Source organism: Ambystoma mexicanum, chromosome 3p (assembly GCF_040938575.1).
Source record: "Ambystoma mexicanum isolate Mex_15411 chromosome 3p, UKY_AmexF1_1, whole genome shotgun sequence".
Lineage (NCBI taxonomy): Eukaryota > Metazoa > Chordata > Amphibia > Caudata > Ambystomatidae > Ambystoma > Ambystoma mexicanum.
Window position 1 is genome coordinate 903,788,922 of NC_090925.1, and position 23,512 is coordinate 903,812,433.

General features: G+C 45.8%; 1 protein-coding gene across 1 annotated transcript in view; it reads left to right on the top strand.

The window, feature by feature from the left end:
• Positions 1 to 853: 853 nt before the first annotated feature.
• E2F1 (E2F transcription factor 1) overlaps positions 854 to 23,512 on the top strand; it is a 718,581-nt gene continuing 695,922 nt past the window's right edge. The window contains exon 1 of the mRNA XM_069652146.1: positions 854 to 1,972. Within this exon, the coding sequence (XP_069508247.1) occupies positions 1,742 to 1,972 (231 nt within the window). The 5' untranslated portion in view covers positions 854 to 1,741. The remainder of the gene's footprint in view (positions 1,973 to 23,512) is intronic.

The following is a 23,512-nucleotide window of genomic DNA, read 5'->3' on the forward strand; positions in this document are numbered from 1 at the left end:
TCCACTTTGGGAGGGTCCCATAATTTATGGGAAATGCGCACACGTCTGTCTCATTCTAAGCTTGGGAGAAAGAAAATGCATTAGGACACTTTTCGTGAGCCTTTGAACCAAAGGTAAAAGACATAGCTCTCAACCATTTGTGTTGCAAAGGTGGGTGAAATCACCCGATTTTGTTTTTGGCGGGTGAGACGCCCATTGAAATGAATGGGAGTGCTGGAGGCTTGGCGGGTGAGTCAGCCTTTTACAAGGCGAGTGACACCCGCCAAAAGCGTGTGAGTTGAGAGCTATGTAAAAGAAGGAGTTAATTTATACGTTTCAAATTACACTTACTTCGTACATTCTGATTCATTAACTGTACACCAAAAAGTTATTGTCTCACACTGCCAACTTCTAATGTAACATACCATGAACCCTTGTTTTGTGATGGCACTGGTATCCCTACGTAAATTAGGGGCCCCTACACGTTTTAATGCTTAGCGCCCTACAAATAGTCGTTCTGTTCCTGCCCATTGCTGCGGCAGCGGTTTGTCCCCCTAATATGTGATGAATTTAGAGAATTAGTTGAATTACTGAGAGCGACACTGATGTATCTACCAACCGAACTAGATGGGGTTTTATTTACAATGTGCTGGATGACGAGAGGCCCCAAAATATTAGTAGTCCAATGATTAGGCTTGCTCCTCTCTCAAATGGCCGCCGCAATTCTCCGTCCATTCGTATCGCAGATGTGTCCTTTTTCTATCTTAACATTTCGGTCGTTGTAACCAATGGCAGACGAGTTCCTTTTTAGCGCGATGTCGTCAATGCAGTTGCAGCCAATAGCTGTTGGCATACACACTAGACCTCCGTTTCGCGGCAAAAAGGATTTGGCGCTAAAAAATTGCAAGCATTTCTTGCGATCAGCTGGTGGAAGGACAACAACAGCACATGAGGTGGGGGTAGTTGGACAGTGGAGGATTGGGTGGTAGGAGGGGGACTGGAGAGAGGTGAATGACCGTCAAAAGGGCGGGGCAACCAAGCTTTTAGGAATACTGATGGCATTCAGGTGACAGAGTTAAAGCTGCCCCTAACATGTAAACAAGGAGCGTCCTGTGGATTGGCTAGAACCTCTTCACTGAACAAAGCCACCTTTAAGAACCACCAAGTTCCTGACCCCAGAGAATCTAAGAAAATGCGGGATAGGTGATGTTGCCATGCCATCCCTGACCCAACCAAGTAAAGTTTCCTAGGTCACCCGCCCTCCCACTAGCCTCTTCTATAAAAACAAACTACTTGATTCTCTCCGGTAGAGACTTGTAACTCCCACATTAAGAGAACTACCTATAGGAAGAGGATCTAGAATTTCACCAACACATGGATGATATACACCAAACCAGTACCTCCAAACTTGACAAGCGTATTACCCTCGAAACACGGCCCTCTTCTATAACGCGCGCTTCTACACAACCCCTTACTGACACAACCTGACCTTTTCCCTTAATAGGGTATTGACACATTTCCACCCAGAAACGTATGCAACTACCCCCCAGACTTCCCCATTGCTCGGGTAGTCCCCCCCTTCTCCCCCCGGGAAAATACCCCATTCGTTATTTGGGACTACACAATCGACACATTACACAACAGGAAAACCGTAATTTGAACTGACATCACTATATACCTATGTCCTCATCTATTTCTCGGGCTTTATGGATTCGGTGGACGCGCGACGAGGATGCCGTGGTTTGTCTAGAAATGCGGAATCATGTCCTTGAGAGGCGCTGAGCTGGACGGAGTCTGCGGCATTGACTACGTGTTACAAGCTGGAACCTGCCACCTTATGGAGCAGCAACAGTTTGTTATAATCTCTACCCAGGATGCCCTAGAGGAGCCGCTGGCCCCTTCAGAAGGAAACACTGGAGCTGACCTGCTGTTCTTTGCCACTCCACAGGGCCCCGGCTCAGGGGGACAGAGGCCAGCTTTGGGGCGCCCACCGGTAATCATTTTTACTTAATGTGTTCTCAATTCTAAACATGTGTCTGTTTTGCACAACGCTCTGAAAACACCAACTCATGAGTAAAGATATTAACAGAAACCCGGACTTTATTCGTGTGCTTGCAAACAGCCCTATGGCCTGGAGTTGCTGGAAGCGCGTAAAGTAATGGAAGGGGTTGTCGTATGATTAGTGTACTATGGGCACTCGGCTCCCATTTCTTTGAGAGGGAGGATGCAGTCCCTCCTGTGAGTTTATGAAATGAAAGCCTAGGGCGTGGCCCCGAATGGGGTGGGACGACAGTGCTTAACATGGTGGAGGGGCCGAGCCGCCGCCTTCAGGAGGAGGGGCGGGAAGTAGGGGTCACCGGGATGGTGAGTGGTGACCCCAGAGGAAGCGTACGGCAGCAGGCTCTTAGGGACAGGAAGGGGAGTAAGCCCCTTCCCCTGGGTAATCCCTTGATTGGAGGTTGAAGGGTTCTTCGCACGTCCACAGGCGACACCAGAGGCCCCTTTTGGGCCTCTATATAAGGTGTGTTGTCCATTGATAGAAGTGTACCAGAAAAAGTAGTGCAACTATGGCACTGGTGGGGGACAGAGTAGGAAGGAAAGGAGCTACGCGAAACACATTTTTAAAGGGTTGCAGTAATGCTGGTTGACAGCCAATTGAGATGAAATAGATTTCACTTTAGCTGTAACTGATATCTTGTGGTAAAGTGGAGAAGTGTGCTTTAACTTCATAAAGAACAGTTCCGGAATGATAAGTACTGGAGCTGTTAACAGTAAAGAATAAGGTTGTATAGTAATTGACCTTTTCACAATTGATCTTGGGAGAATGAACCTCATATAGGTCAATTAGGAGATGTATGCGGGGGAAACCCCCTGCAACCCCCACCCAATCCCCTTTTATTATTTATAATCCAAAACCAACCCAATACATATATAAAATAACTAAAATAATATAAAGGTCAATTGTGCAGGTAAATTAGGACCACTATAATTAGGTCAATATTGTAAACGGTCAATTTGGGTAATACCAAAAATAAAAGTACTGGAACACCACTCCTGACCCTTCCAGCTCAATTTGACCACTGGTGCAGTTTCTTTTTCTCTGCACCCCTCCAAGGCACGTTGCAGCCAGGGGCCATGGAACTAGCTGGTTGGAAGCAGTGGATGGGAGTGCTCAGATGGTTACTTGAACGAGATTTGACAAAGATGTTTGGTGGAACGACGGATGAAGACAGAGAAAGGTGGAAAATGTGTATGCAGTGCGTGAGCGGGAAAGAATGTTTATAATGTGCACCGAAGGTGTAATAAAGAGGGCATGGTTATGAATGAAGGTGAGATTAAGGAAGTAGTTAAATGGGCATGATGGTTAATTTAGTGGATAAGAGGGCAGGTGTGCAATGGCAAGAGGGCAGGTTCAAAAGCCATGCTCTGCACATATGGTAAACCACTGAAGCATAAGACTATAGTGCTCAAGGACTTCAGGGAGTATTCCAATAACTGGTGTCCGTAAAATTAGGCAATGGCCGCTTTTAGCAGTGTACATGAAATACAAAGCAAATATTATAATAATTATAATTTAATAATATAAATGAGCAGCCCGCAAGTGAGATTTTGATGTTGCCAAGGATATAGAAGCCTAGAATCGCCCAGTGTAATTCTGTAACAATGTCTTAAAACTACAGTCTGCTTATCAAATGTTCTAGTTGGTGCATTCTCGCACAACGTAAGTACCTTACTGCATGTCAGTTGAGATGTGCCCACATAAGTGTTGTTGGGCAGAGGCACAAGTGCACATTATGGGCAGTTCTTTCATACTTTTTTCACCTTTTTGCTTTACTGTCAATCGTTAAAAAAAAGTATTTTATTGGTTTTACAACAAATTTTAAGAAAGTCACCATTCACATGCTTACATCGGAGGCAATGGTACTAGGATCATAACTTCCACGTAAAAAAACATATTTTCCCTTCCGCCTGGTTTCTACATAACCCAAATGGGAACTCTCTCCAAGAGTTGACTTTTGCCTGACAGCATGGACCGGTGCTATGTCCAAACCGGTGTTATTCTGGGTACGACATCCTTTCATCGCCTGCATTTTCATCCCCTGGCATTTTAACGTGCATATTACAACAAATATGCTCATAGAACTTTTTAAGGGGAGGGCAAATAAGTGTTTGGGCGGGTAGGCAATAGCCAAAAATAAGTGTGGGAGGGCGGATTGGGGGGAAACCCCCCTCCATTTAAAAAAAAAAAAAAAAAAAAATGAGCATTTTCATTGGAATGTGCATGTTAAAATGACAGGGGATGAAATTGCAGGCGATGACATGGAACCTTATTCTGCATTGGCAGCTACATATCTTTCTTTTCCCCTCCCCTCTCCCGCCTCACATCAGAGTAACATCCAAAGCTACACTGTTCACTTTATGAACCTCAACACTTCTCAGTACCATTCTACCTATACACTTGACTTGCCTTTATGTTCAATATTGTCATTTCACGCCTCCAATACACTGGGCACTATGTGAAGCATTAGAGTTGCTGATGGGCTCCCTCTCGTTTACCTCTTTCCCTCCCCATTCAATGTATTTCTGTATTCCGTATAATATTCCAAAAAGGGAAGCCAGATCATATCTATGTCTGAGTGGGATTCAAGCAGGGCCACTGTAATACTTTCCATTTGATATATGGGTGAGCCTTTCATTGGCCGGGTGCTGGTTATCCATTTGACTGTTAGACCTACTCTTTCTGCCAAGTTTCGAGGCATGTGGGAAAGAATTGTTTGTCTTCTCCGCATCTGTCTCTATTCCGAACAAGACTAGTAATCGGGACAGTCTCGTCTATAGCCTGTATCCAACCCAGGACCTCCTTCCAAAACATCTGCACCCTTCCACTGCTCCACCACTGTCAATAGTCACTTGTCTCACCACGCCCCCTCCAACAATGCAGTGAAATCCACAGAAACATCTTTGATAGCCGATGTGGAGTCAGGTGCCATCTCATCAATCGCTTCCCGTTATGCATCTTGTATTGCATGGATAGAAATGTGCTTCATACTGCCTTGTATATTACCACCCATGTGTCTAGTTGATCTTGCATCTCTAGTTCTGCATCCAACTTGGCCTGAATGCTGAGTTGTGCAAGATGGCCCCTGATAAGCAATGCACGATATAATTGAGCTATCATCCCCCTTGAGCCCCGGCGTTCACTCGAGATATGCTCAAATGCCGTAAGTGGTCTCCGAAGGGAGTCCCCCCAGCCCAAATCTCAGAGTACACTCCTCAACTGCAGATAGTGTAGTGGTGTTATAGTGGTACCGTGCTGTGCTTCCTCTAACTCTGCCTTTGACATATAGGAATCTTCCTTCCATATCTGCCTTGCTTTCACCAAACCTTCCTCATATTGGGGCTGAAAGTGAGTTACATCTATTGATCTCTAATAGGGGGGGCCCATATGCAACTGTGGTGAAATGGCCAGGATGTCACTTCCTTCATGGTTTGTGTGGGACTCCAAAGAGACCACAGTACCACTAACACTGGGTGCCACTGGATCTTACGTGGCATAGTCCCGGTATGGGACACAGTCATTCGCCCAGAGTGACTAGCGCAAATAGCTTGTTTTCCAGATCTACCCATTGTTTCTCTGTGTTTTCCCACAAGTGATCCGCTAGGTTGCGAAATTGAGGAGTTACACTTATCTCTTTGAATATGATATATCCCATACCCCCATTGTCTTTCAGCGTGATCAAGGTTGCATATGATATCCAGGGCTTCAGGTCCACCCACAAAAACGCCAGGGGAGACCCCTTCACTTCTACATGAAAGGCTTCCGGGATCACCACTGGGAGTGATTGGAAGAGAAACAAGAATCTGGGGAGTATGTTCATCTTAATTGACGTGAACCTAGCAGATGAGAGCTCCAATTTGGACCATATCTAAATCGGCTATGATGATTTTCCAAAGAGGCCTATAGTTTGCACCAAATAGACTTGCTAAATCTTTCGTAATCTCTACACTCAAGTATTTTATTCCCCCTGTTTGTAATCGGAAGCCCCACTCTGCGACTGATTGTGCTGTAAGGACTGATTTCGGCTGGAGCATTTACGCTTCAGTTTTGTTCAGGTTCTCTCGAAATCCTGATAGTGTGCTGTATTCCTCCAAGGTAGCAAAAAGGACAGGCACCGATTCCCAAGGGTTGGGAGATATAGGCTAAAATCGTCCACGAATAGCGCCAATTTACATTCATTCCACCTCCTTTCTACCCCGTGTATTTGAGCATTTGTTCTAATTGCCTGCACCAATGGCTCCACCACTGCAGCAAACAAAAGAGGAGACAAAGGACAGCCCTGTTGCGTGACTCGTGTCAGATCAAAGAGCTCCGATGCAACCTCATTGACCAGAACTTTAGCAGTAGCGTTTCGGTATAATGCTGATGCCCCTGCTATCCATAGGTTACCCAATCCTGCCCACCTGATAACCAAACGCAGAAAAGGACATTCGACTGTCGAACTCCTTCTCCACGTCGATGGACATTAAAATGGGATAGTCTCTTCTCTCGTCGATAGCGGCAATAAGGTCAAGGGTTTTGCGGACATTGTCCGCGCCCTGCCTGCCCTTTGCATAACCAACCTGGTCTGTATGAACTAATTGGGGTAGAATTTGGGCTAAACGGATAGCGAGAATGCTTGCGTAGATCTTTACATCTACATTTATAAGTGATATTGGGTGGTAGGATGTGCATTCTGTAATAGCTTTTCCTTCCTTAAGTATTTGTCATGATCTCTGCTTCCAAAAGGTCAGGACTTACCCAACTCCCTTGGAAGCAGACCCATAACCAAGGTTCCGAGTGCCAACCAGTCCCAATTGGGACCTTTTGGACCCTGTCCTGGCGCCAGTGGCACCAGGCTCATAAATATGTCCAGTCCCAGCGCTGGAAGCGCCGGGCTCATAATGCTTGGATGGACTTACCTGCAGCAGACCATGCTGCTTACTTACCTGCCAGTTGAGCCTCTAATCCTCTTCTGTTTGGGACTACTTTTCCTGTTGGGTGGGGTAGGAGCCACTCCCTAGGTTCAGAACACTGGAACTCTTCTGGAAAGCAGGAACTCTTTTCTTACCTAGGCGTGGCTGTGGAAGGAGACACCTAAGCACCACAGGAGGCTATTTAAACCACACCCGATGGATGAATCTTGCTTTGTGTTATTCTGCATCCTCTGCAGCAGAACGCTCATCGTGTCTTCTGCATCTGATCCTGGGCCTAAGGGAAAAAGGCTTACCATCCTGAATCCAGTCTTCAGCAACACCTATAAAGACAAGAAAGAACAGGTTAGCATTACGGGCTTCAGTGATAGCGCTTCTCTTACCTGGTCCATCGGCTGTCACCAACGCCTCGCGCTGCATTCCGGCATCTGAAAGACAAAAGCTTACCAACTCTTCGCACGCTCCGGAGGCCTTTGGCGCTGCATCCCGCATCTGAAGACAAAAGAAGGTGCGTTTAAAGACATTGGGTAACTTTATTACTCACGTGCCATTACTCCTTCCCACGCCGAACCCAGTGGGTATTCCGGCACCCTTCAGCAGCTCCGAACTTGTACCTGCAAGATAAAAGGACAGTTAGTGCGCATCGTGAAGCAGGCAACAAGCGCTTACTTACGTGCTTCCAGGCTCTTCTATTCCTCACACGGGTTCCATCCTCAACTCACTTCAGCCCGTCATCCGCCATCGCCGGAACGCTGCAAAACAAGAGACATCATTACAAAAGACTTTTAAAGACATTTGAAATACTCGGAACTTACCATTCATGCAGTAAACGACGGACAGCAGTCCTCTGAGGTCAAGAGGCCTGCACCCTTATCCACTGAAGAAACTGGTTATGGCACCCTGCCCCGAGGCAGATGGAGAGCTCGGCGTTCACTTACCTAAGGTGAGAGCGTTAACCTTTGGGGTTCTACAGGAGAAGAGAAGGGGAAGAAGAGAGAGACACCCAATAACCCCAGTTCATTAATCCCATATTTTCTATCTGCAGACAACTTACTCTTCGAGTCATACATACAGTGCACAGAGGTCCAGCCCAAAGAGCCAATCGTGTGTTACACATCACCTTTGAAGATACGGTATTCGCCCAGTCAAGACCGGCGCCTCTGCGGGAATCAGGTGAGCGTTACAGAACACAAAGCCTACCGCAAAACTCCCGCCCAGGCGCTATGGAAACCTCGGATACCGATCAGCTAGCCCAGTTACTTGGGGAACTAAGAGCAGAAGTGCATGCAGCCCGTCAGGAAACGAACGCTCTAAGAAGGGAACTGATCATTTCCAAGGAGCGAACAGACGATCTCGCTAGACAATTGCTACAGTCACAAGCCGGACAGACCCCATTACCCGCATCAGGGGCAAATCTTCCTTCAACATCCTCTATGAATCCAGTGCAAATCAACCTACCTGGGAATGTAGCTCTGGCTCCGCCCGAACGATTTTCTGGTGACCCAAAGAGGTTTGCAGTATTTATTAATCAGTGCCGGTTGCATTTCTTATGCCGGCCAGCAGCCTTTCCAACTGATCAAGCTAAAGTAGCTTTCGTGCTTTCGTACCTTAGTGGCAATGCGGCAGACTGGTCGATCCCTCTAGTTAATCAAGATGGTCCGGTTCTCCATGATTTTCAAGCTTTTCAGCTCAGTATGGAAAAACTGTTCGCAAGACATTCACAGGGGCAGGCCTTGGACAATGAGCTTCTTTCGTTGCGACAGGGTAATCAAGACCTTTTGGCTTATATTGCGTCTTTCAACAGACTAATAGTGGAAACTCAATGGCCTGAGGACAAAAGGATTACGCTGTTTTATAGAGGTCTATGTGGAGAGCTCAAAGATGTGTTAGCCCAAGTAGTGAATCCCCGCAAGACTGTTCGGACTATATAGACTTAGTTGTTCAAATAGATCACAGACTGCAGAACAGGAAGGCCGATCGTTCCAAGTTTGATGCTCGAGTATTTTCCAAACCACCAACTCCTTCCAAAGGAGTAGACTTCGGGGAACCCATGCAAATAGGGGGCCTGAAAGGACCACTCACACAAAAGGAGCGGGAAAGGAGAAAACAGTTGCAATTATGCCTCTATTGCGGAAACTCAGGGCACTTTCTTCGAGACTGTCCGGTGAAACCAGCCAAGAAGGCAGTAGGAGCTGCAGTTACCAAGGTCACAAACTCTGAGCAGGGAAACAACCTCGCCCGACAAGAATAGAGGTCCTCTTGCCGAGCGTTAAAACCAGTTCCGTGACCTCGCATTTCGTGATACCTATGGTCCTCATTATCCCTGATCATCCGGATCGATTACATGCGATTGAAGCTTACGTCGACAGCGGTGCCATCAGCAATTATGTGGATCATGAAATGGTTTTGAGCATGAATCTAACTCTTTGTCCCAAGGCTGTAAAGGACGTCATTACTACGGTGGATGGTACGGGGATAGCCTCCGGACCAGTAACGCATACCACTCAAGAAGTGACGCTAGTAAGTCGAGATGGACACCATGAGAAGATCGTGTTCGATGTGATCAAGGCCCCTCAGTTCCAGATTATTCTAGGAATACCTTGGTTAGAGAAACACAATCCTCAGATCGATTGGCGAGCAAGAACGGTTCAGTTTCCAGAATGTGTCTCTACTTGTCACCCTCCACCTGGTGTTGCACTGGCAGCAATTTCTTCGGAGACTCCCCAGTTACCTCCCGAATACCTAATTCCAAGATGTTTTCCCGAAGGATCAGGCTAACTCTCTACCTCCTCATAGGTCTTATGACTGCCAGATAGATCTGATACCTGGATCTACTCCTCCTTGTAGTAGAATTTATGCCCTCACCGAGCCTGAGAACCTTCACCTCCGACAATACCTGGATCAATACCTAGCGAATGGGTTTATTCGTCCTTCCAAGTCCCCTGCTTCTTCAGCTTTGTTCTTCGTTCCAAAAAAAGAAGGGGACCTTAGAACTTGTATAGATTATCGTGCCCTGAACCAGATCACCGTTAAGAATAGATATCCGTTACCTTTGATCCCTGAACTCCTGGACCAAGTCAGAAAAGCATGCATATATACAAAGCTGGATCTTAGAGGAGCTTACCACTTGGTACGAGTAAAAGAGGGCGATGAATGGAAGACGGCCTTCCGCACCAAGTATGGGCTATTTGAATATCAGGTCATGCCCTTAGGACTTTGCAATGCCCCGGCCGCCTTTCAATATTTTATGAACGATGTCCTCAGAGAGCTCATAGATGTGTGTGTTGTTGTTTACATTGACGACATCCTCGTTTATTCTTCATCGGAATCTGAACATCGGAAACACGTGAAAATGGTCCTCGAGAGATTGCGTCAACACAAACTTTTCGGCAAGTTGGAAAAATGTGTTTTCAACGTGACTGAAGTTGAGTTCTTGGGATTCATATTATCACCTAGCGGAGTGCGTATGGATTCAAAGAAGGTCGATGCAATTCTCAAATGGCCATCACCATCCTCCGTAAAAGGTGTTCAAAGCATGTTAGGCTTCACTAACTTTTACCCCAGGTTTATCCCCGAATTCTCTCGAATAGTCCAGCCCATCACCGCCTTGTTAAAGAAAAACAAACGTTTTGAATGGTCTACCGAGGCGGAGCAAGCTTTCTAGAATTTGAAGACTAAGTTTATCTCTGCACCAATTTTAAAACATCCTCGCCCCGAACTCCCCTACATCGTGGAAACTGATGCTTCGAGCCTTGCCATGGGGGCAGTTTTATCACAAAAGGACCCAGTAACCAATCAGTTGCATCCCGTGGCATTTTGGTCCCGCAAATTCTCGCCTCCTGAAATCAATTACACTATTACTGATAAGGAACTTCTGGCTATCAAGTCTGCCTTTAAGGCTTGGCGGCATTATCTTCTGGGGGCCCGACACACCGTTACTGTGATTACGGATCACCGAAACCTGCAATATTTGAAAACCGCAAAAGCCCAATCCTCTAGACAACTCCGTTGGGCACTATTCTTTGCCGAGTTTGACTTCATAAATACCTATCGACCTGGTTCAAAAAACGGTAAAGCTGATGCCCTTTCTCGGATGGGAGTAGAAGAACACTTGATCAACCCTAAACCTGTACCTATCATTCCCGAACAAAGAATTCTGGGTGTAATCGCCACACAATCCATAGAGGAAGTTAAGGATAAAGCCAGGCAACTTGTAACTCCAGCAGACATACAGAATTGGCATCTGCAGGGAAAGGACTTTGCAGTGAAGGACAACTTATTGTATTTCCAAGAGCGATTATACCTGCCCAGCACAGATTTACAGAAAAAGGTAATCTCTTATCACGATTCCTTAATGGAAGGACATCCCGGTATGGCCAAAACCTCAGAAAAGATCAAGCGCTACTTCTGGTGGCCGTCTTGGAAAAAAGATATCGGAGTCTTTATAATGTCCTGTGGAGTATGCGCCCAAAACAAGAGTCAAAAGGAAAAACCAGCCAGCCTCTTACGCCCTATTGACATCCCACCTCGCCCTTGGCATACGCTTTCTATGGACTTCATCACCGATCTACCTCCATGCTCCGGATACAATACGATCCTAGTAATCGTGGACTTATTCTCCAAGATGGCGCATTTCATTCCACTCAAAGGCTTGCCAACAGCAACAACTCTGGCCCGAGAATTTCTCGAAAACATCGTCCGGCTGCACGGTTTTCCTTCAGTTCTAATTTCGGATCGAGGTAGTCAATTCATTTCTCATTTTTGGCGAAGTTGCTGTCGGTCGGCTCAAATTGATGTGAGACTATCGACCAGTCACCACCCTCAAACCGACGGACAAACCGAGAGGACCAATCAAACTCTGGAACAGTATTTACGCTGCATGCTGCAACAAACTGAAAAAACTTGGAAAGATATCCTTTGGATAGCCGAATATGCCTACAATAACTCTGTCCACTCGGGAACTGGGAAAACCCAGTTTTTTCTTCTATACGGCAGTCACCCTCGAACCTCGGAGTTGGATCCACTCCAAGATCTTGGAACACCAGCAGTAGACTACCTGCATTCTACAATCACCCAATCCTTTAAGGAAGCCGTTTCTCACCTTCAAAGGGCTAAGGTACAATACAAGAAAGGAGCAGATCAACATCGGAAGGAAGCCCCCCAATATCAAGTAGGAGATCAAGTCTGGTTATCCACCAAATATCTACCTCTAAAAGGACCACACACATTCAACCCAAGATACCTTGGTCCCTATTCCATCACTACCATAGTAAACCCAGTAGCGGTCAAGTTGGACTTGCCCCCTCACATGAAGATACATCCGGTCTTCCACGTCTCTCTATTAAAACCCGTGCAACCTCAAACCCGACTAACTAAATCTCCAAAACCTATCCTAGTTGATGGAGAACTCGAGTTTGAAGTCAAAAGCATCCTGGACTCCAAGATCTCCAAATCTAAACTATTTTACCTAATTGACTGGAAAGGCTACGGCCCCCAAGAAAGATCCTGGGAACCTGCAGAATATGTCCACGCTCCTCGTCTAATCAAAAGATTCCATCGAACATTTCCTGACAAGCCAAAACCCCCGGAGAAGCCCGGTTTGGGAGGGGCCTTGAGGGGGGGTGCTGTCAGGATCTCTGCTTCCAAAAGGTCAGGACTTACCCAACTCCCTTGGAAGCAGACCCATAACCCAGGTTCCGAGTGCCAACCAGTCCCAATTGGGACCTTTTGGACCCTGTCCTGGCGCCAGTGGCACCAGGCTCATAAATATGCCCAGTCCCAGCGCTGGAAGCGCCGGGCTCATAATGCTTGGGTGGACTTACCTGCAGCAGACCATGCTGCTTACTTACCTGCCAGTTGAGCCTCTAATCCTCTTCTGTTTGGGACTACTTTTCCTGTTGGGTGGGGCAGGAGCCACTCCCTAGGTTCAGAACACTGGAACTCTTCTGGAAAGCAGGAACTCTTTTCTTACCTAGGCGTGGCTGTGGAAGGAGACACCTAAGCACCACAGGAGGCTATTTAAACCACACCCGATGGATGAATCTTGCTTTGTGTTATTCTGCATCCTCTGCAGCAGAACGCTCATCGTGTCTTCTGCATCTGATCCTGGGCCTAAGGGAAAAAGGCTTACCATCCTGAATCCAGTCTTCAGCAACACCTATAAAGACAAGAAAGAACAGGTTAGCATTACGGTCTTCAGTGACAGCGCTTCTCTTACCTGGTCCATCGGCTGTCACCAACGCCTCGCGCTGCATTCCGGCATCTGAAAGACAAAGGCTTACCTACTCTTCGCGTGCCCCGGAGGTCTTCGCACTGCATTCCGGCATCTGAAAGACAAAAGCTTACCAACTCTTCGCACGCTCCGGAGGCCTTCGGCGCTGCATCCCGCATCTGAAGACAAAAGAAGGTGCGTTTAAAGACATTGGGTAACTTTATTACTCACGTGCCATTACTCCTTCCCACGCCGAACCCAGTGGGTATTCCGGCACCCTTCAGCAGCTCCGAACTTGTACCTGCAAGATAAAAGGACAGTTAGTGCGCATCGTGAAGCAGGCAACAAGCGCTTACTTACGTGCTTCCAGGCGCTTCTATTGCTCACACGGGTTCCATCCTCAACTCACTTCAGCCCGTCATCCGCCATCGCCGGAACCCTGCAAAACAAGAGACATCATTACAAAAGACTTTTAAAGACATTTGAAATACTCGGAACTTACCGTTCGTGCAGTAAACGACGGACAGCAGTCCTCTGAGGTCAAGAGGCCTGCACCCTTATCCAGTAGTAACTGGTTACGGCACCCTGCCCCGAGGCAGATGGAGAGCTCGGCGTTCACTTACCTAAGGTGAGAGCGTTAACCTTTGGGGTTCTACAGGAGAAGAGAAGGGGAAGAAGAGAGAGACACCCAATAACCCCAGTTCATTAATCCCATATTTTCTATCTGCAGACATCTTACTCTTCGAGTCAGACATACAGTGCACAGAGGTCCAGCCCAAAGATCCAATCGTGTGTTACACATCACCTTTGAAGATACGGTATTCGCCCAGTCAAGACCGGCGCCTCTGCGGGAATCAGGTGAGCGTTACAGTATTACTATGATTCTTGATTCAGTAAATGATGGTGGGGCCTGGCTAATTTCTAAGAGTGAAACTTTTAAATTCAATAGGAAGGGAGTTAGCGAGTTGCTATTAGCTTTATAAGAGAGTGGTGTAGACCCGTCGTCCTGGTGCTGAACCTGCTTACATTTTGGAGATGGCCGTTCGGATTTCTTCGATTGTGATTGGGCCGTTTTAACATATCCCGATTGACTTGCGATATCAGCGTACGGGGGAATTTTGATAAACGTGTAATGTCGTCCTCTGAACCCTCCTCCTCAGGGTGGTTTTGAATCTTGAGAAGCCCTTTGTGAGTTTGCAAGGGTCTAATAGCTCTATTCCCGTTTCGCTTTTAATTTTGAGGATCACCCTTTCTGCCCTCAGTTTTCCCGGGCGGTTGGCCAACATGGGGTAGCTTTGTCACCTCTCTTGTAAAATTTGTTTTAAATATCGCAATTGCGTTACCGCTTTGCCTTGCCAAACGTCCCTTAATTCTTTTCGAAGCACCCCAAATCTGCTCTAGAATTTCTGCAGTCTGAGCCCGGAGTTCTAATTCCTTGCATGTAATCTCAGTTTTCAGCTCTTTCTCCCCTTTCATCCTGCTCCTGTTTCTGTGTGCCCCTTTCACAATCGGGATACACCGAATTGTGGCTTTCGCCACCTCCCACGCCGTGTTCAGTGGCAGATCACCCATGTCATTCACAGTAAAGTAGTCTTTTATTGCTTCTGTTAGGGTTTCTTTAAATAATGGGTCCTCATAGAGGGTATCATTACAGATCCATCTGCGCTCAGTGTAAAAGGGTGGGCCAAGCTCTAATTCTAGCACACATAGTTCATGGTCCGACCAGGCTACTATCTCAGTGGTTTCAATTAAAATGCACCCTCATTCTCTGCTTCGATCAACAGATAAATCTATTCAAGAATGTGATGTGGGAGAGAATAAAACGAGAATGCCCTCTCCTTTCGGTGTACTGTGCGCCAGGTGTCAATAAATGGTTTGCCCATAATAGGCCTAGAAATATTTCCCCCCAATGAGCCACACAGCGAGTTTGCCCCCTGTCTCATAGAATCCCAGTCCAAACTAGGATCGGATATGATATTGAAATCGCCACCACATACTAATATGCCCTCTTTCCAACTATCTAGGAAGTCAAAGACGGACTCTTTGAAGTGTAGCTGGATCTGGTTAGGTCCATAAGCAGAACAGAGCGTGACTGTGTGATCTTATTTTTCCCTTTTAATACTAAATGCCTCCCTTCCTCCTCCCTATGTATTTGCTCTATTTGAAGGCCTACCGACTTCCTATATATAATTCCAACACCACCCCTCTTATGATCACCCTATTTCCCTACTTTTGATCTTAAAATGATTTCCCTTGCACAAACTTTGTTTCCTGTACAAATAACACGTCCAGTTTGGAGGGTTTAAATTCCCTAGCCAACATGGAGTGCTTTTGCAGTGAGTTTAGGCCTTTGACATTGAGGGCCCCAAATGTTATCCCGTCAGGTAGTGCAATGTTGGTATGTTGAATGTTGCATTTTGACTCCTTTGTGGTGGAGTGTCCTAATGAAAGTTATTCTTATGTGCATGAAATGTCTGAGATCAACTAGTGTGCGAGGTTGAGTTTGTGCAACTTTAATGGTATCTAAGTATTTCTCTCTTCTCATTCGATGTGAGTCACACCCCTCTCCCACAAAAACGGCCATCTTCGGTACTTCTCTACAACTGAGACGCCCTTAGAAAAGAAGCGCCACACTCCAGGGACCCCTCTCCAGGCTGATGTAAAAGACTATAGCAATTTAAAGGATTTAATGGCAGAATCATCCCGCAACGTAACTTAACATTGACACCGTTCAAACTCTCGTGGCTGTACAAGGGCTACAAACCCATTGGCCATTGTTGCAAGCTTATAGACCATTCTGCCCACATTAACAGACGAGCATTCCCCATTTGCTCAGGAAGCATGTATACACAAGCTGAGAACCTTCTGCTGACTTAGAACTTTACCTGGGGTCTAGACTTTCAAGGCATATTACATGGCTTATATTTTCTGGTTCCTGGGGCTCGGCCTCTTCTTGTTGAAGAGGGTGTAGTTTTGTGCATCGGACCCCCAAGTTTTCTGGCTTCGTCTCTGTCGACTCCTAGCGTGTCTGCGTATAGGCCCTCCAGAACACCTCAAGCTTCCTCCTCTGAAGTGACGCGGTAGCCCTCTCCTCCATGTTCAAAACTTAATGAAAAGGTGAAAACCCCATCGATACCGAATTTCATGCTACTGTAGCCAGGTGGTCAGTGAGCGGCAGCTTCTTCGTCTATTAAGAGTGGCAACAGAGAGGTAATTAAATATTTTGACACTGGATCCCTCAAATTCAATGGGTTGTCTCTCTTGCTTTTTGTAAGTTGTCCCGTCTCTCCCTGTAGTAATGGCACTTGGCGAGAACTGATCTTGGGCCATTCGGGACACTGCAAGCCCTATGTATTCTGTCAAATTCAATGTGGGGGGCAGCCGCTGAGTCAAACAGAGATATCACCGGAGCCACCATTCTGCTTTCTAACCCGGCTGGTGTTTCTCCTTGTCTTTCGCTAAGGCCAATGATGCGTATGTTTGATCTTCGTTCTCGGTTTTCTAGATCATCTAGCTTCAGTTCAATGTATCTCTCCTTTTGTTCTAGGTCCTGGAACCTGGCTTCACAGTTCATTACTGTTAGGATGCGTGACAGCTGGTTGTTCTCCACTGCCTCAATCCAGTCTTTCACCATTCTAGCCTGCAGGTCGGAGAATTTCAGTAAGGCTGGACTGTATTGAGCCTATTTCCCCTAGTAAGATTCGGATGGCCGCCTTGGTGGCACTGCTCCTGGTCTTGCTCCATATCTATAGACTTGCGGCAAAATTTCCTTAATTTTAAGACTGTGTTCGGATCCAGGGCTCTGATTAAATTCTGTATTTATTCTTACAAGCAGCAACTTGCGTGGTTACTTTCCTTGTAAGGCCCAATACAAAGATCTCCTACTAGTGTTTGGGCACAATAATATGTTCTGTGGGCAGATCCTTTGTACTTCATATTTTTTTTGTTTACATTTTTAGTTTAGATTTTTTTTTTGTTAAACTTTTTTTTTTCCTTTTCACTAGAGCACCCATAGCGCATTCCTAACACTTCTCTGCTGGCCAAGTCACTTGTGGGGATTCTGCTTATTGAGGCCACTCTTTTTCAATTGCCTGCACACTTTATATAATATGGTCCACTGTCATGTGTCTGTACTATTATCCTTTCCCTTGGAGGGAGTGCAAATCGTGGCGCTTCAGTGCACTGCTATCAATTTGCTGCTTTAAATATGCCACGCTGGGTAGTAAGGTATTCCTTTTGCCCTCCACGCCAATTTCTCGATGCAGGCAGTTCCCTGCGTGGTCGTTTGCAGTGATTTATCTCTGCTCTGCTCCTTCACTGCAGACAGTCACCTGTGTGATTGTGCAACCTGCGCGTCTCACCTGGCTCTAAGTGTAGAAAACACTCCTCGGGCTGGATAGCCACTCCCACGCTGCAGGAGGGCTGGGGATTCTTTATTCCTTCTTGTAACACTTGCCACCAACGTGGAGAATCATGCTCCACGGAAGTGCTTTTTTATTTTTTTACTTGATTTTATTAGCATTTATAACAAGAAACAGACATTATCAATATAACAAGAAACATGTGTAACCCATATTGGCAAAAACAGTCTAGATCTCCCACCCCCTCCTCGATCTCCCCAACCCCACTGTTATTCGATGGTGTGCGTTTCCTCTGTCGTTGTCTAAGATCCAAAGGTACTCCTGTCGTCCGTAAATGGCCCTACGTAAGTTCTTGGTGTTCAGGCAGCATGCGCCACATTGGTCGCCTCGCTTATCGGTGTCCCACGGATTTCTACACGTCACATACACTGTTGTCCGGGCACGGTTTTTCCTCATATTCCGCCACTATGTGCTCCAACTGATCAGGATTCAAAATATGCTTTTAGAATGCTATGGAGATCAGCATATTTGGGATGCCACGCCATGTCCCAGTGCCTGGAGAGGGAGACAACGGCTCAGGCAGCCATAACGTCTGCAACCCTGGTGGTCTCCCTCCCGTCAAGTGTTTTTTCTATAGGTGGCATGGTTTATAATCTTCAAGTTAGTTCTCCTGACTGGGGGAAAGTGTGTTTGTAGATGTGCTCCTAGAGAGCAACTAGTTAATAACGGAGCCAATGGTCCTGTAGTAGTGGGGGCAGCAGAGTTATAGTGCTCTTGAAATGTGTGCCACATGCTGCAAGCATGGACGTGCATGTTGTGGGGTGAAGATGTTGTGAGTTTGGGCTTTTTAGGTTAGTTTCCAGTGCCCAGACATCACCATTGATTATGAAAAAGTAGGGCAAACACAGTAATTAAGCATGTTACTTTAGTGCACGTGTTAGGACGTTTTTGGTCCTAAGGGACATAGGAAGGTGAGCATTATTATAGGGGGAGCACTACATTCAATGCGTACATAGTCGCAATTGAACGGAGGGTGTATGTCTGTCTTGCTGCAGAATTTGCCTGCATTGGTTAAGCACCACTTCTTTGTAAAGTTTAACAAGCTACGACGCAAGCTATGTTGGAGGTTTGATTTTCAAAGCGGCCGTGCAGCCATCACCCCAGTTTAGTATCTGGCAGCTGGAAGTGAGGTGGGTAAAGCTGTTAGGGTTGTTCTACAAAGCACCTTGGGTTGTGGGGGCATTTTTCTTCTCGGGCTCAAAACCCTGTTAACATAGGGAAGCCTTCACTAATGAGGCATGAAAGGAGTTTTTTGTGCCTCTTGGCAAGCGCTGACGTAAGCTTTGGTAAGAACAAAAGACTGGGTACATTTGCATTACTAGCCTTGTGTGCATTGTGTGATTAATCCTACATATCCCTCAGTAAAACCCTGCCTAAAGTCTCTTCCGAGTTGGCCTGGAAAAGGCAGACGCTTCCTGATCTTGACCTTCGGGGTGGTGTATTGCGGGAGCATCACCTGGCAGGAGACAAGGCCCAGGGTGGTTAAGAGATCCAGTGGGATGAGACGCAGTATTTCCTTTTTGAAATGCCAAACCATGTAATGGCTTAATGCTGTTATGATGTATCTGAACCACATATCAAGTGAGTTGATGTGGGCAAAGATGGTATGACACCTATAAATGCCACCAGGAAAGGAAAACAGGTGAAAGTATCTAGGATTGAAGATCCCCCCCCCCCCTCCACCCCTTTCTCCCAAATGTACAGTGAAAGGAAACATATGATTTGAACAAACTGCCTTCCTCTTTCCACTTAAATCCTAATCGAATCATATTTAAATGCATTAAGAACTAGATCTGCATTTAAAATGAAGTTAATAAAAAAAACATAATTTTGCTGTTTGGGACTACAAGTCCCATAATTCCCTAAATACTGGGACAAGGAAGAGCATTGAAGAGAAATGTTGCAGCAGTCGTCGGGCAAATAAGCCTAATGACCCACACTTGAAGGAAGCTCAGAGCCTTAAAAGGCCCCCTCGGGTGCAAGCATTATAAATAATAAACTAAAAGCTATTAGATGGAGCTGGAGTCAGTGCAGCAGAAGTGGTAGCAGAAATAAAACGGCACAGTGTTGGCAATCCAGGCAGAAGTGGGGGGACAGAAGGGATGCAGACCAAGCAGATTTCAGCTGCCTGTCCTGAGAGGGTCCTGTTTCTACAAACTCTGAAGTGCAGAGGTTGCGCAGTGGAAGGCGTGAAAGAAGACTGCTTTTCCACACGTGAACCTAATTACAGAGATTGTGCAGCAGAAGGCGTGCTGGAGAACGTGGCTGTGAACAATCTTGCAGCCGAGGGTCCTGAGCGCAAGAAAAGCTCTAACTATGAGGCAGGGTAGGATGCACCTTTACAGAGGAAGAGTGTGTGCCTCAGAGAAGCCCCAAGCAGTTAAGGTCCTGCTTATTGCGAAGGGAGTAAAACAGAAGCCGGCAAGTAAAACCGAGCAATCTGAACCCTGGCATGAATACGGGCAGGCAACAGTATCCATTAAGAACACTTGTGTATGAGTGAAAGCTGTTCATGTGACAGTTGATGACTGCACAATGGGAAAGAATGAAAATTAGCACTCCTGTTTGGGTACATCTTCCGTTTTCTTGCGTATAAGCATAACACAGAGAAACACTTTCAATGAATGTTTAAACATTGGAAAACGGACGAGACTGGTCATGTATAACTAATAGTGATTCTGAGGCTAAGGTTAGCCTCTGAATCAATTATAAAGTGGTTGCATACAAATTACTCTGAAAAGAAGTGACTAACACATTAATTGTTAGTTGAAGAGAACAAGCATTGCCCCAAGCCAATAGGGAAGTAAAGATTGCTTAAACAAGAGTGAATGGACCTTTCCTAAAGACAGTGGTGCAAGCACTGTCCTAGGTTGAGAAGGATACACGCACTGCCCAAGCCAAGAGTGAACAAGCATAGCCTAAAGCCAAAAGAGACTGACAGCAAGTTCTGTAACTGGAATACTCTGGCCAAAATACAAAGAAAGTAAAGGTTGAGAAGGGAAGTTTACTGCTTTGTGATTGTTCATGAGAAGTTAATATAACTCGCATTGCCAAAGCCAAGAGCGGAAAAGGAGAATTGCATCCTCAAGGCATTTTGGTTATTGTTGCAGACAGGTAAGAGTGGCAAAGAAGCTTCCCTTCTGGAAAGTGAATATCAGAAGAAGAGTGTCTTGCTTACTTGAAGGTGTTAAGGTGCACTAAAGTGAATCTTGTCCTATCTGTTTTAAAGCCACACAGAAACGAATTGTTGAAGCTGTGGTATTACTTTTGGTTGTCGGTGGATTTCAAACTTGAGAAGCACAGTAGAATCTGGAACTCTACAGGGCAGATGAGTAAAGCCACAGAGTGAAGTCTAACCGACAGTAACCTGATATGAGTGGGTCAGGTGAAGCAGAAGTGCTGTGAAGTCCTGCTGACAAAAGATATCAACTGTGTTTCAATAACTTATCTTGAAGCTGTGTTTCATTAACCTAATCAGAAGTTGTGTTTATCGAGATATAATAAGGATCTGTGTTTCTTTGACATTTATGCACTGCGATAAAGCATCTTGGCCTGAAATGACATTGATGATATTTGATGAAGTGGACCTTGGTTAACAAACCTTTATCTTGACATTTTGAAGGAACCAAGTGCTGAATTGAGACTTTGTTTAAAACCTGGATTTCCTGGTTTCTTTTTATTTTTAACATTGGAATTCAATTTAACTTTAAAACTGGGGAAGGGGAGTTTGTCAAGAGAGACTGAATAAATTAGAAGTACAAGTGTTGATATTGTTGTGAACTGCCATCTATTCTTTGTTTATTTTTTATTTAGGTGTGAGGGCCAGATATCCCGTGTTAGTGTTTTCCTTTAGTTTTGATAGGGAAATCATCGTCCAAATAGGGATTGTGAGTCATTTGATGAAACTTATGATTTAATAAAATGGGATATTTTGAGAAACATCCAAAAGTTCTCCGCCTCACATTTCTGACTCCTCAAAATTGGTTTACTTGCATATATTCAGCCGGATTTGGGTGAGTGGATAGCTCATGTGAGCCTGCATTTAGTGAGCTCTTAATATCGGCCTCACACACTTATCGTGCAGAGTTCACTACAGAGGGCTGTAACAGTGTTTCTCACAGCGAGTTGAAGTGGGAGGCATTTGTCAGTACAGCGGGGTTATGGTAGGAATAATTTGGCAGTAATGGCCACGTTTAAAGCGCAAAGTGGTGCTAGATTCTAAAAGCTACCCTTCTATGAAAGATTCCTGTGTGATGTTAAAGATGCGCTGTTCTCCCTCCCACCCCCCTACACCCGAGAGCCAACCTTGCAGCATTTATTACGCGTTGCTGCTTTTTGGAGTTTAATGAATTTTGAAGATTATTGCTTGATATTGCTGTAGTGAACCAAGCCACTGCCCAACCGTTGTGGTATTGGATGGGGGTTTGGTTAAGAAGGGGCAGTTGGTAATTTGCTATTCAAATAAGACATGTGCCAGTTGCTGGGTCAGTATCTGCCCAGCCAGCTGTGGTGAAACGTAGCCCACACAATGTTCGTCGTCCCGCTCCACGCACCCTTTTCTTCGGCGTACAGGAGGCCCTGCTCATATAGAGCCGGTACTACATTTGAGATGGCTCAGTCAGTTGAGATGGGTGTTGATCCTTGGGTCGTAAGAAGGAAAGGCACCCCCGTTAATGGTGAAGGCCAAAGGAAATGTTTCCAGTAATGCATAAGGGCCATAAATAATGGACACAATGATAAGTTTGCTGCTCCAGTGGAAGTTAGAGTTGTGGATCGCTGCGTGCTAGCTCCTTCATTTGTTAATGCAGGATACCGAGAGCTGCTTTTAGCTCCTGCTTATCCAATCTTAATTTCGAGCTGTGACATCGTAGGTAGTACAAAAGCAATAACAGAAAATTAGCTTATTCCTAATGCTTATTGGGAAGGCCAAAGAAAATGTTTCCAGTGGGACATAACTAAAGCCAAACAGCACTTACTGTTATATAACGGCGGCATGGGATTTTTTTTTTAGTTACAAAGAGATGCACGGTCAACATACAGAAATACTTTTTACATTAACGGGTGCAGGGTTAAGGGTTGCTAAATTACCTGTGACCAGGGTGTTTATTTAATTCACCAACTACCCCGGGGGGAGGCATGGATAGGTGATCTAAGGGATGGAAAGTAGGTTTAGGCACGTGACTGAAAGCAAGGTAGGAAAGAGGCTGAAGGAGCCCAGCCATCACTAAATCACACGCTCAATGTGCTTGGCTGAACGTAAAGAGGGGTTGCACAAACTGCTCAGTGGCCAGTCACCGCTGAGTGTAGCCTGAGGATAAAATTGCTGTTTTAGAGGATCTAGAAGTAGAACTAAATGAGTTTACAAGGGTGGGTCTAGCCACTGCTGCACATATATTAGCATCTACGGTTCTTGAAGAGGAACAGAGCTGCTCATGCGATGAGCCGGGTGCCTTAGTCTGTATTGAGCAGACACTTGGTGACAACAGACAAAGGTAAGAGATGGCTTAGGTTGGTACAGCATACATAAGGTTGTTCAATTATCCGCTCGCCAGATTAAAGGATAGCTGGTCAGGAAGAATACCAGAGAACAGCAAGTCTCGGTGCTGCAAGCAGTTAATGCATGCAGCTGGAAACTGGAATGTGCGACTCGCCCATCTTGAGATGTTAACATTCTGGGGTTGTGATATTAGTTTCCCACATGTGCACGAGAACGACTTACCATTGACAATACTTCTATTCTGGGCGAATACGCACAAGGTATTGATAAAAAATTGAAACCTTCAGATAGGGCATTGGCTGCCAGCTCGCTGGTTTTGCAACTATCCTCACGGTGTGTTAAACCTTGGAGGACTGGGTGATTGCGATAAAGAGGGGATTCACCTTATATGGGTGGGAAGGGCCTGCCCATCACCCGACCTAGAGGACGCCC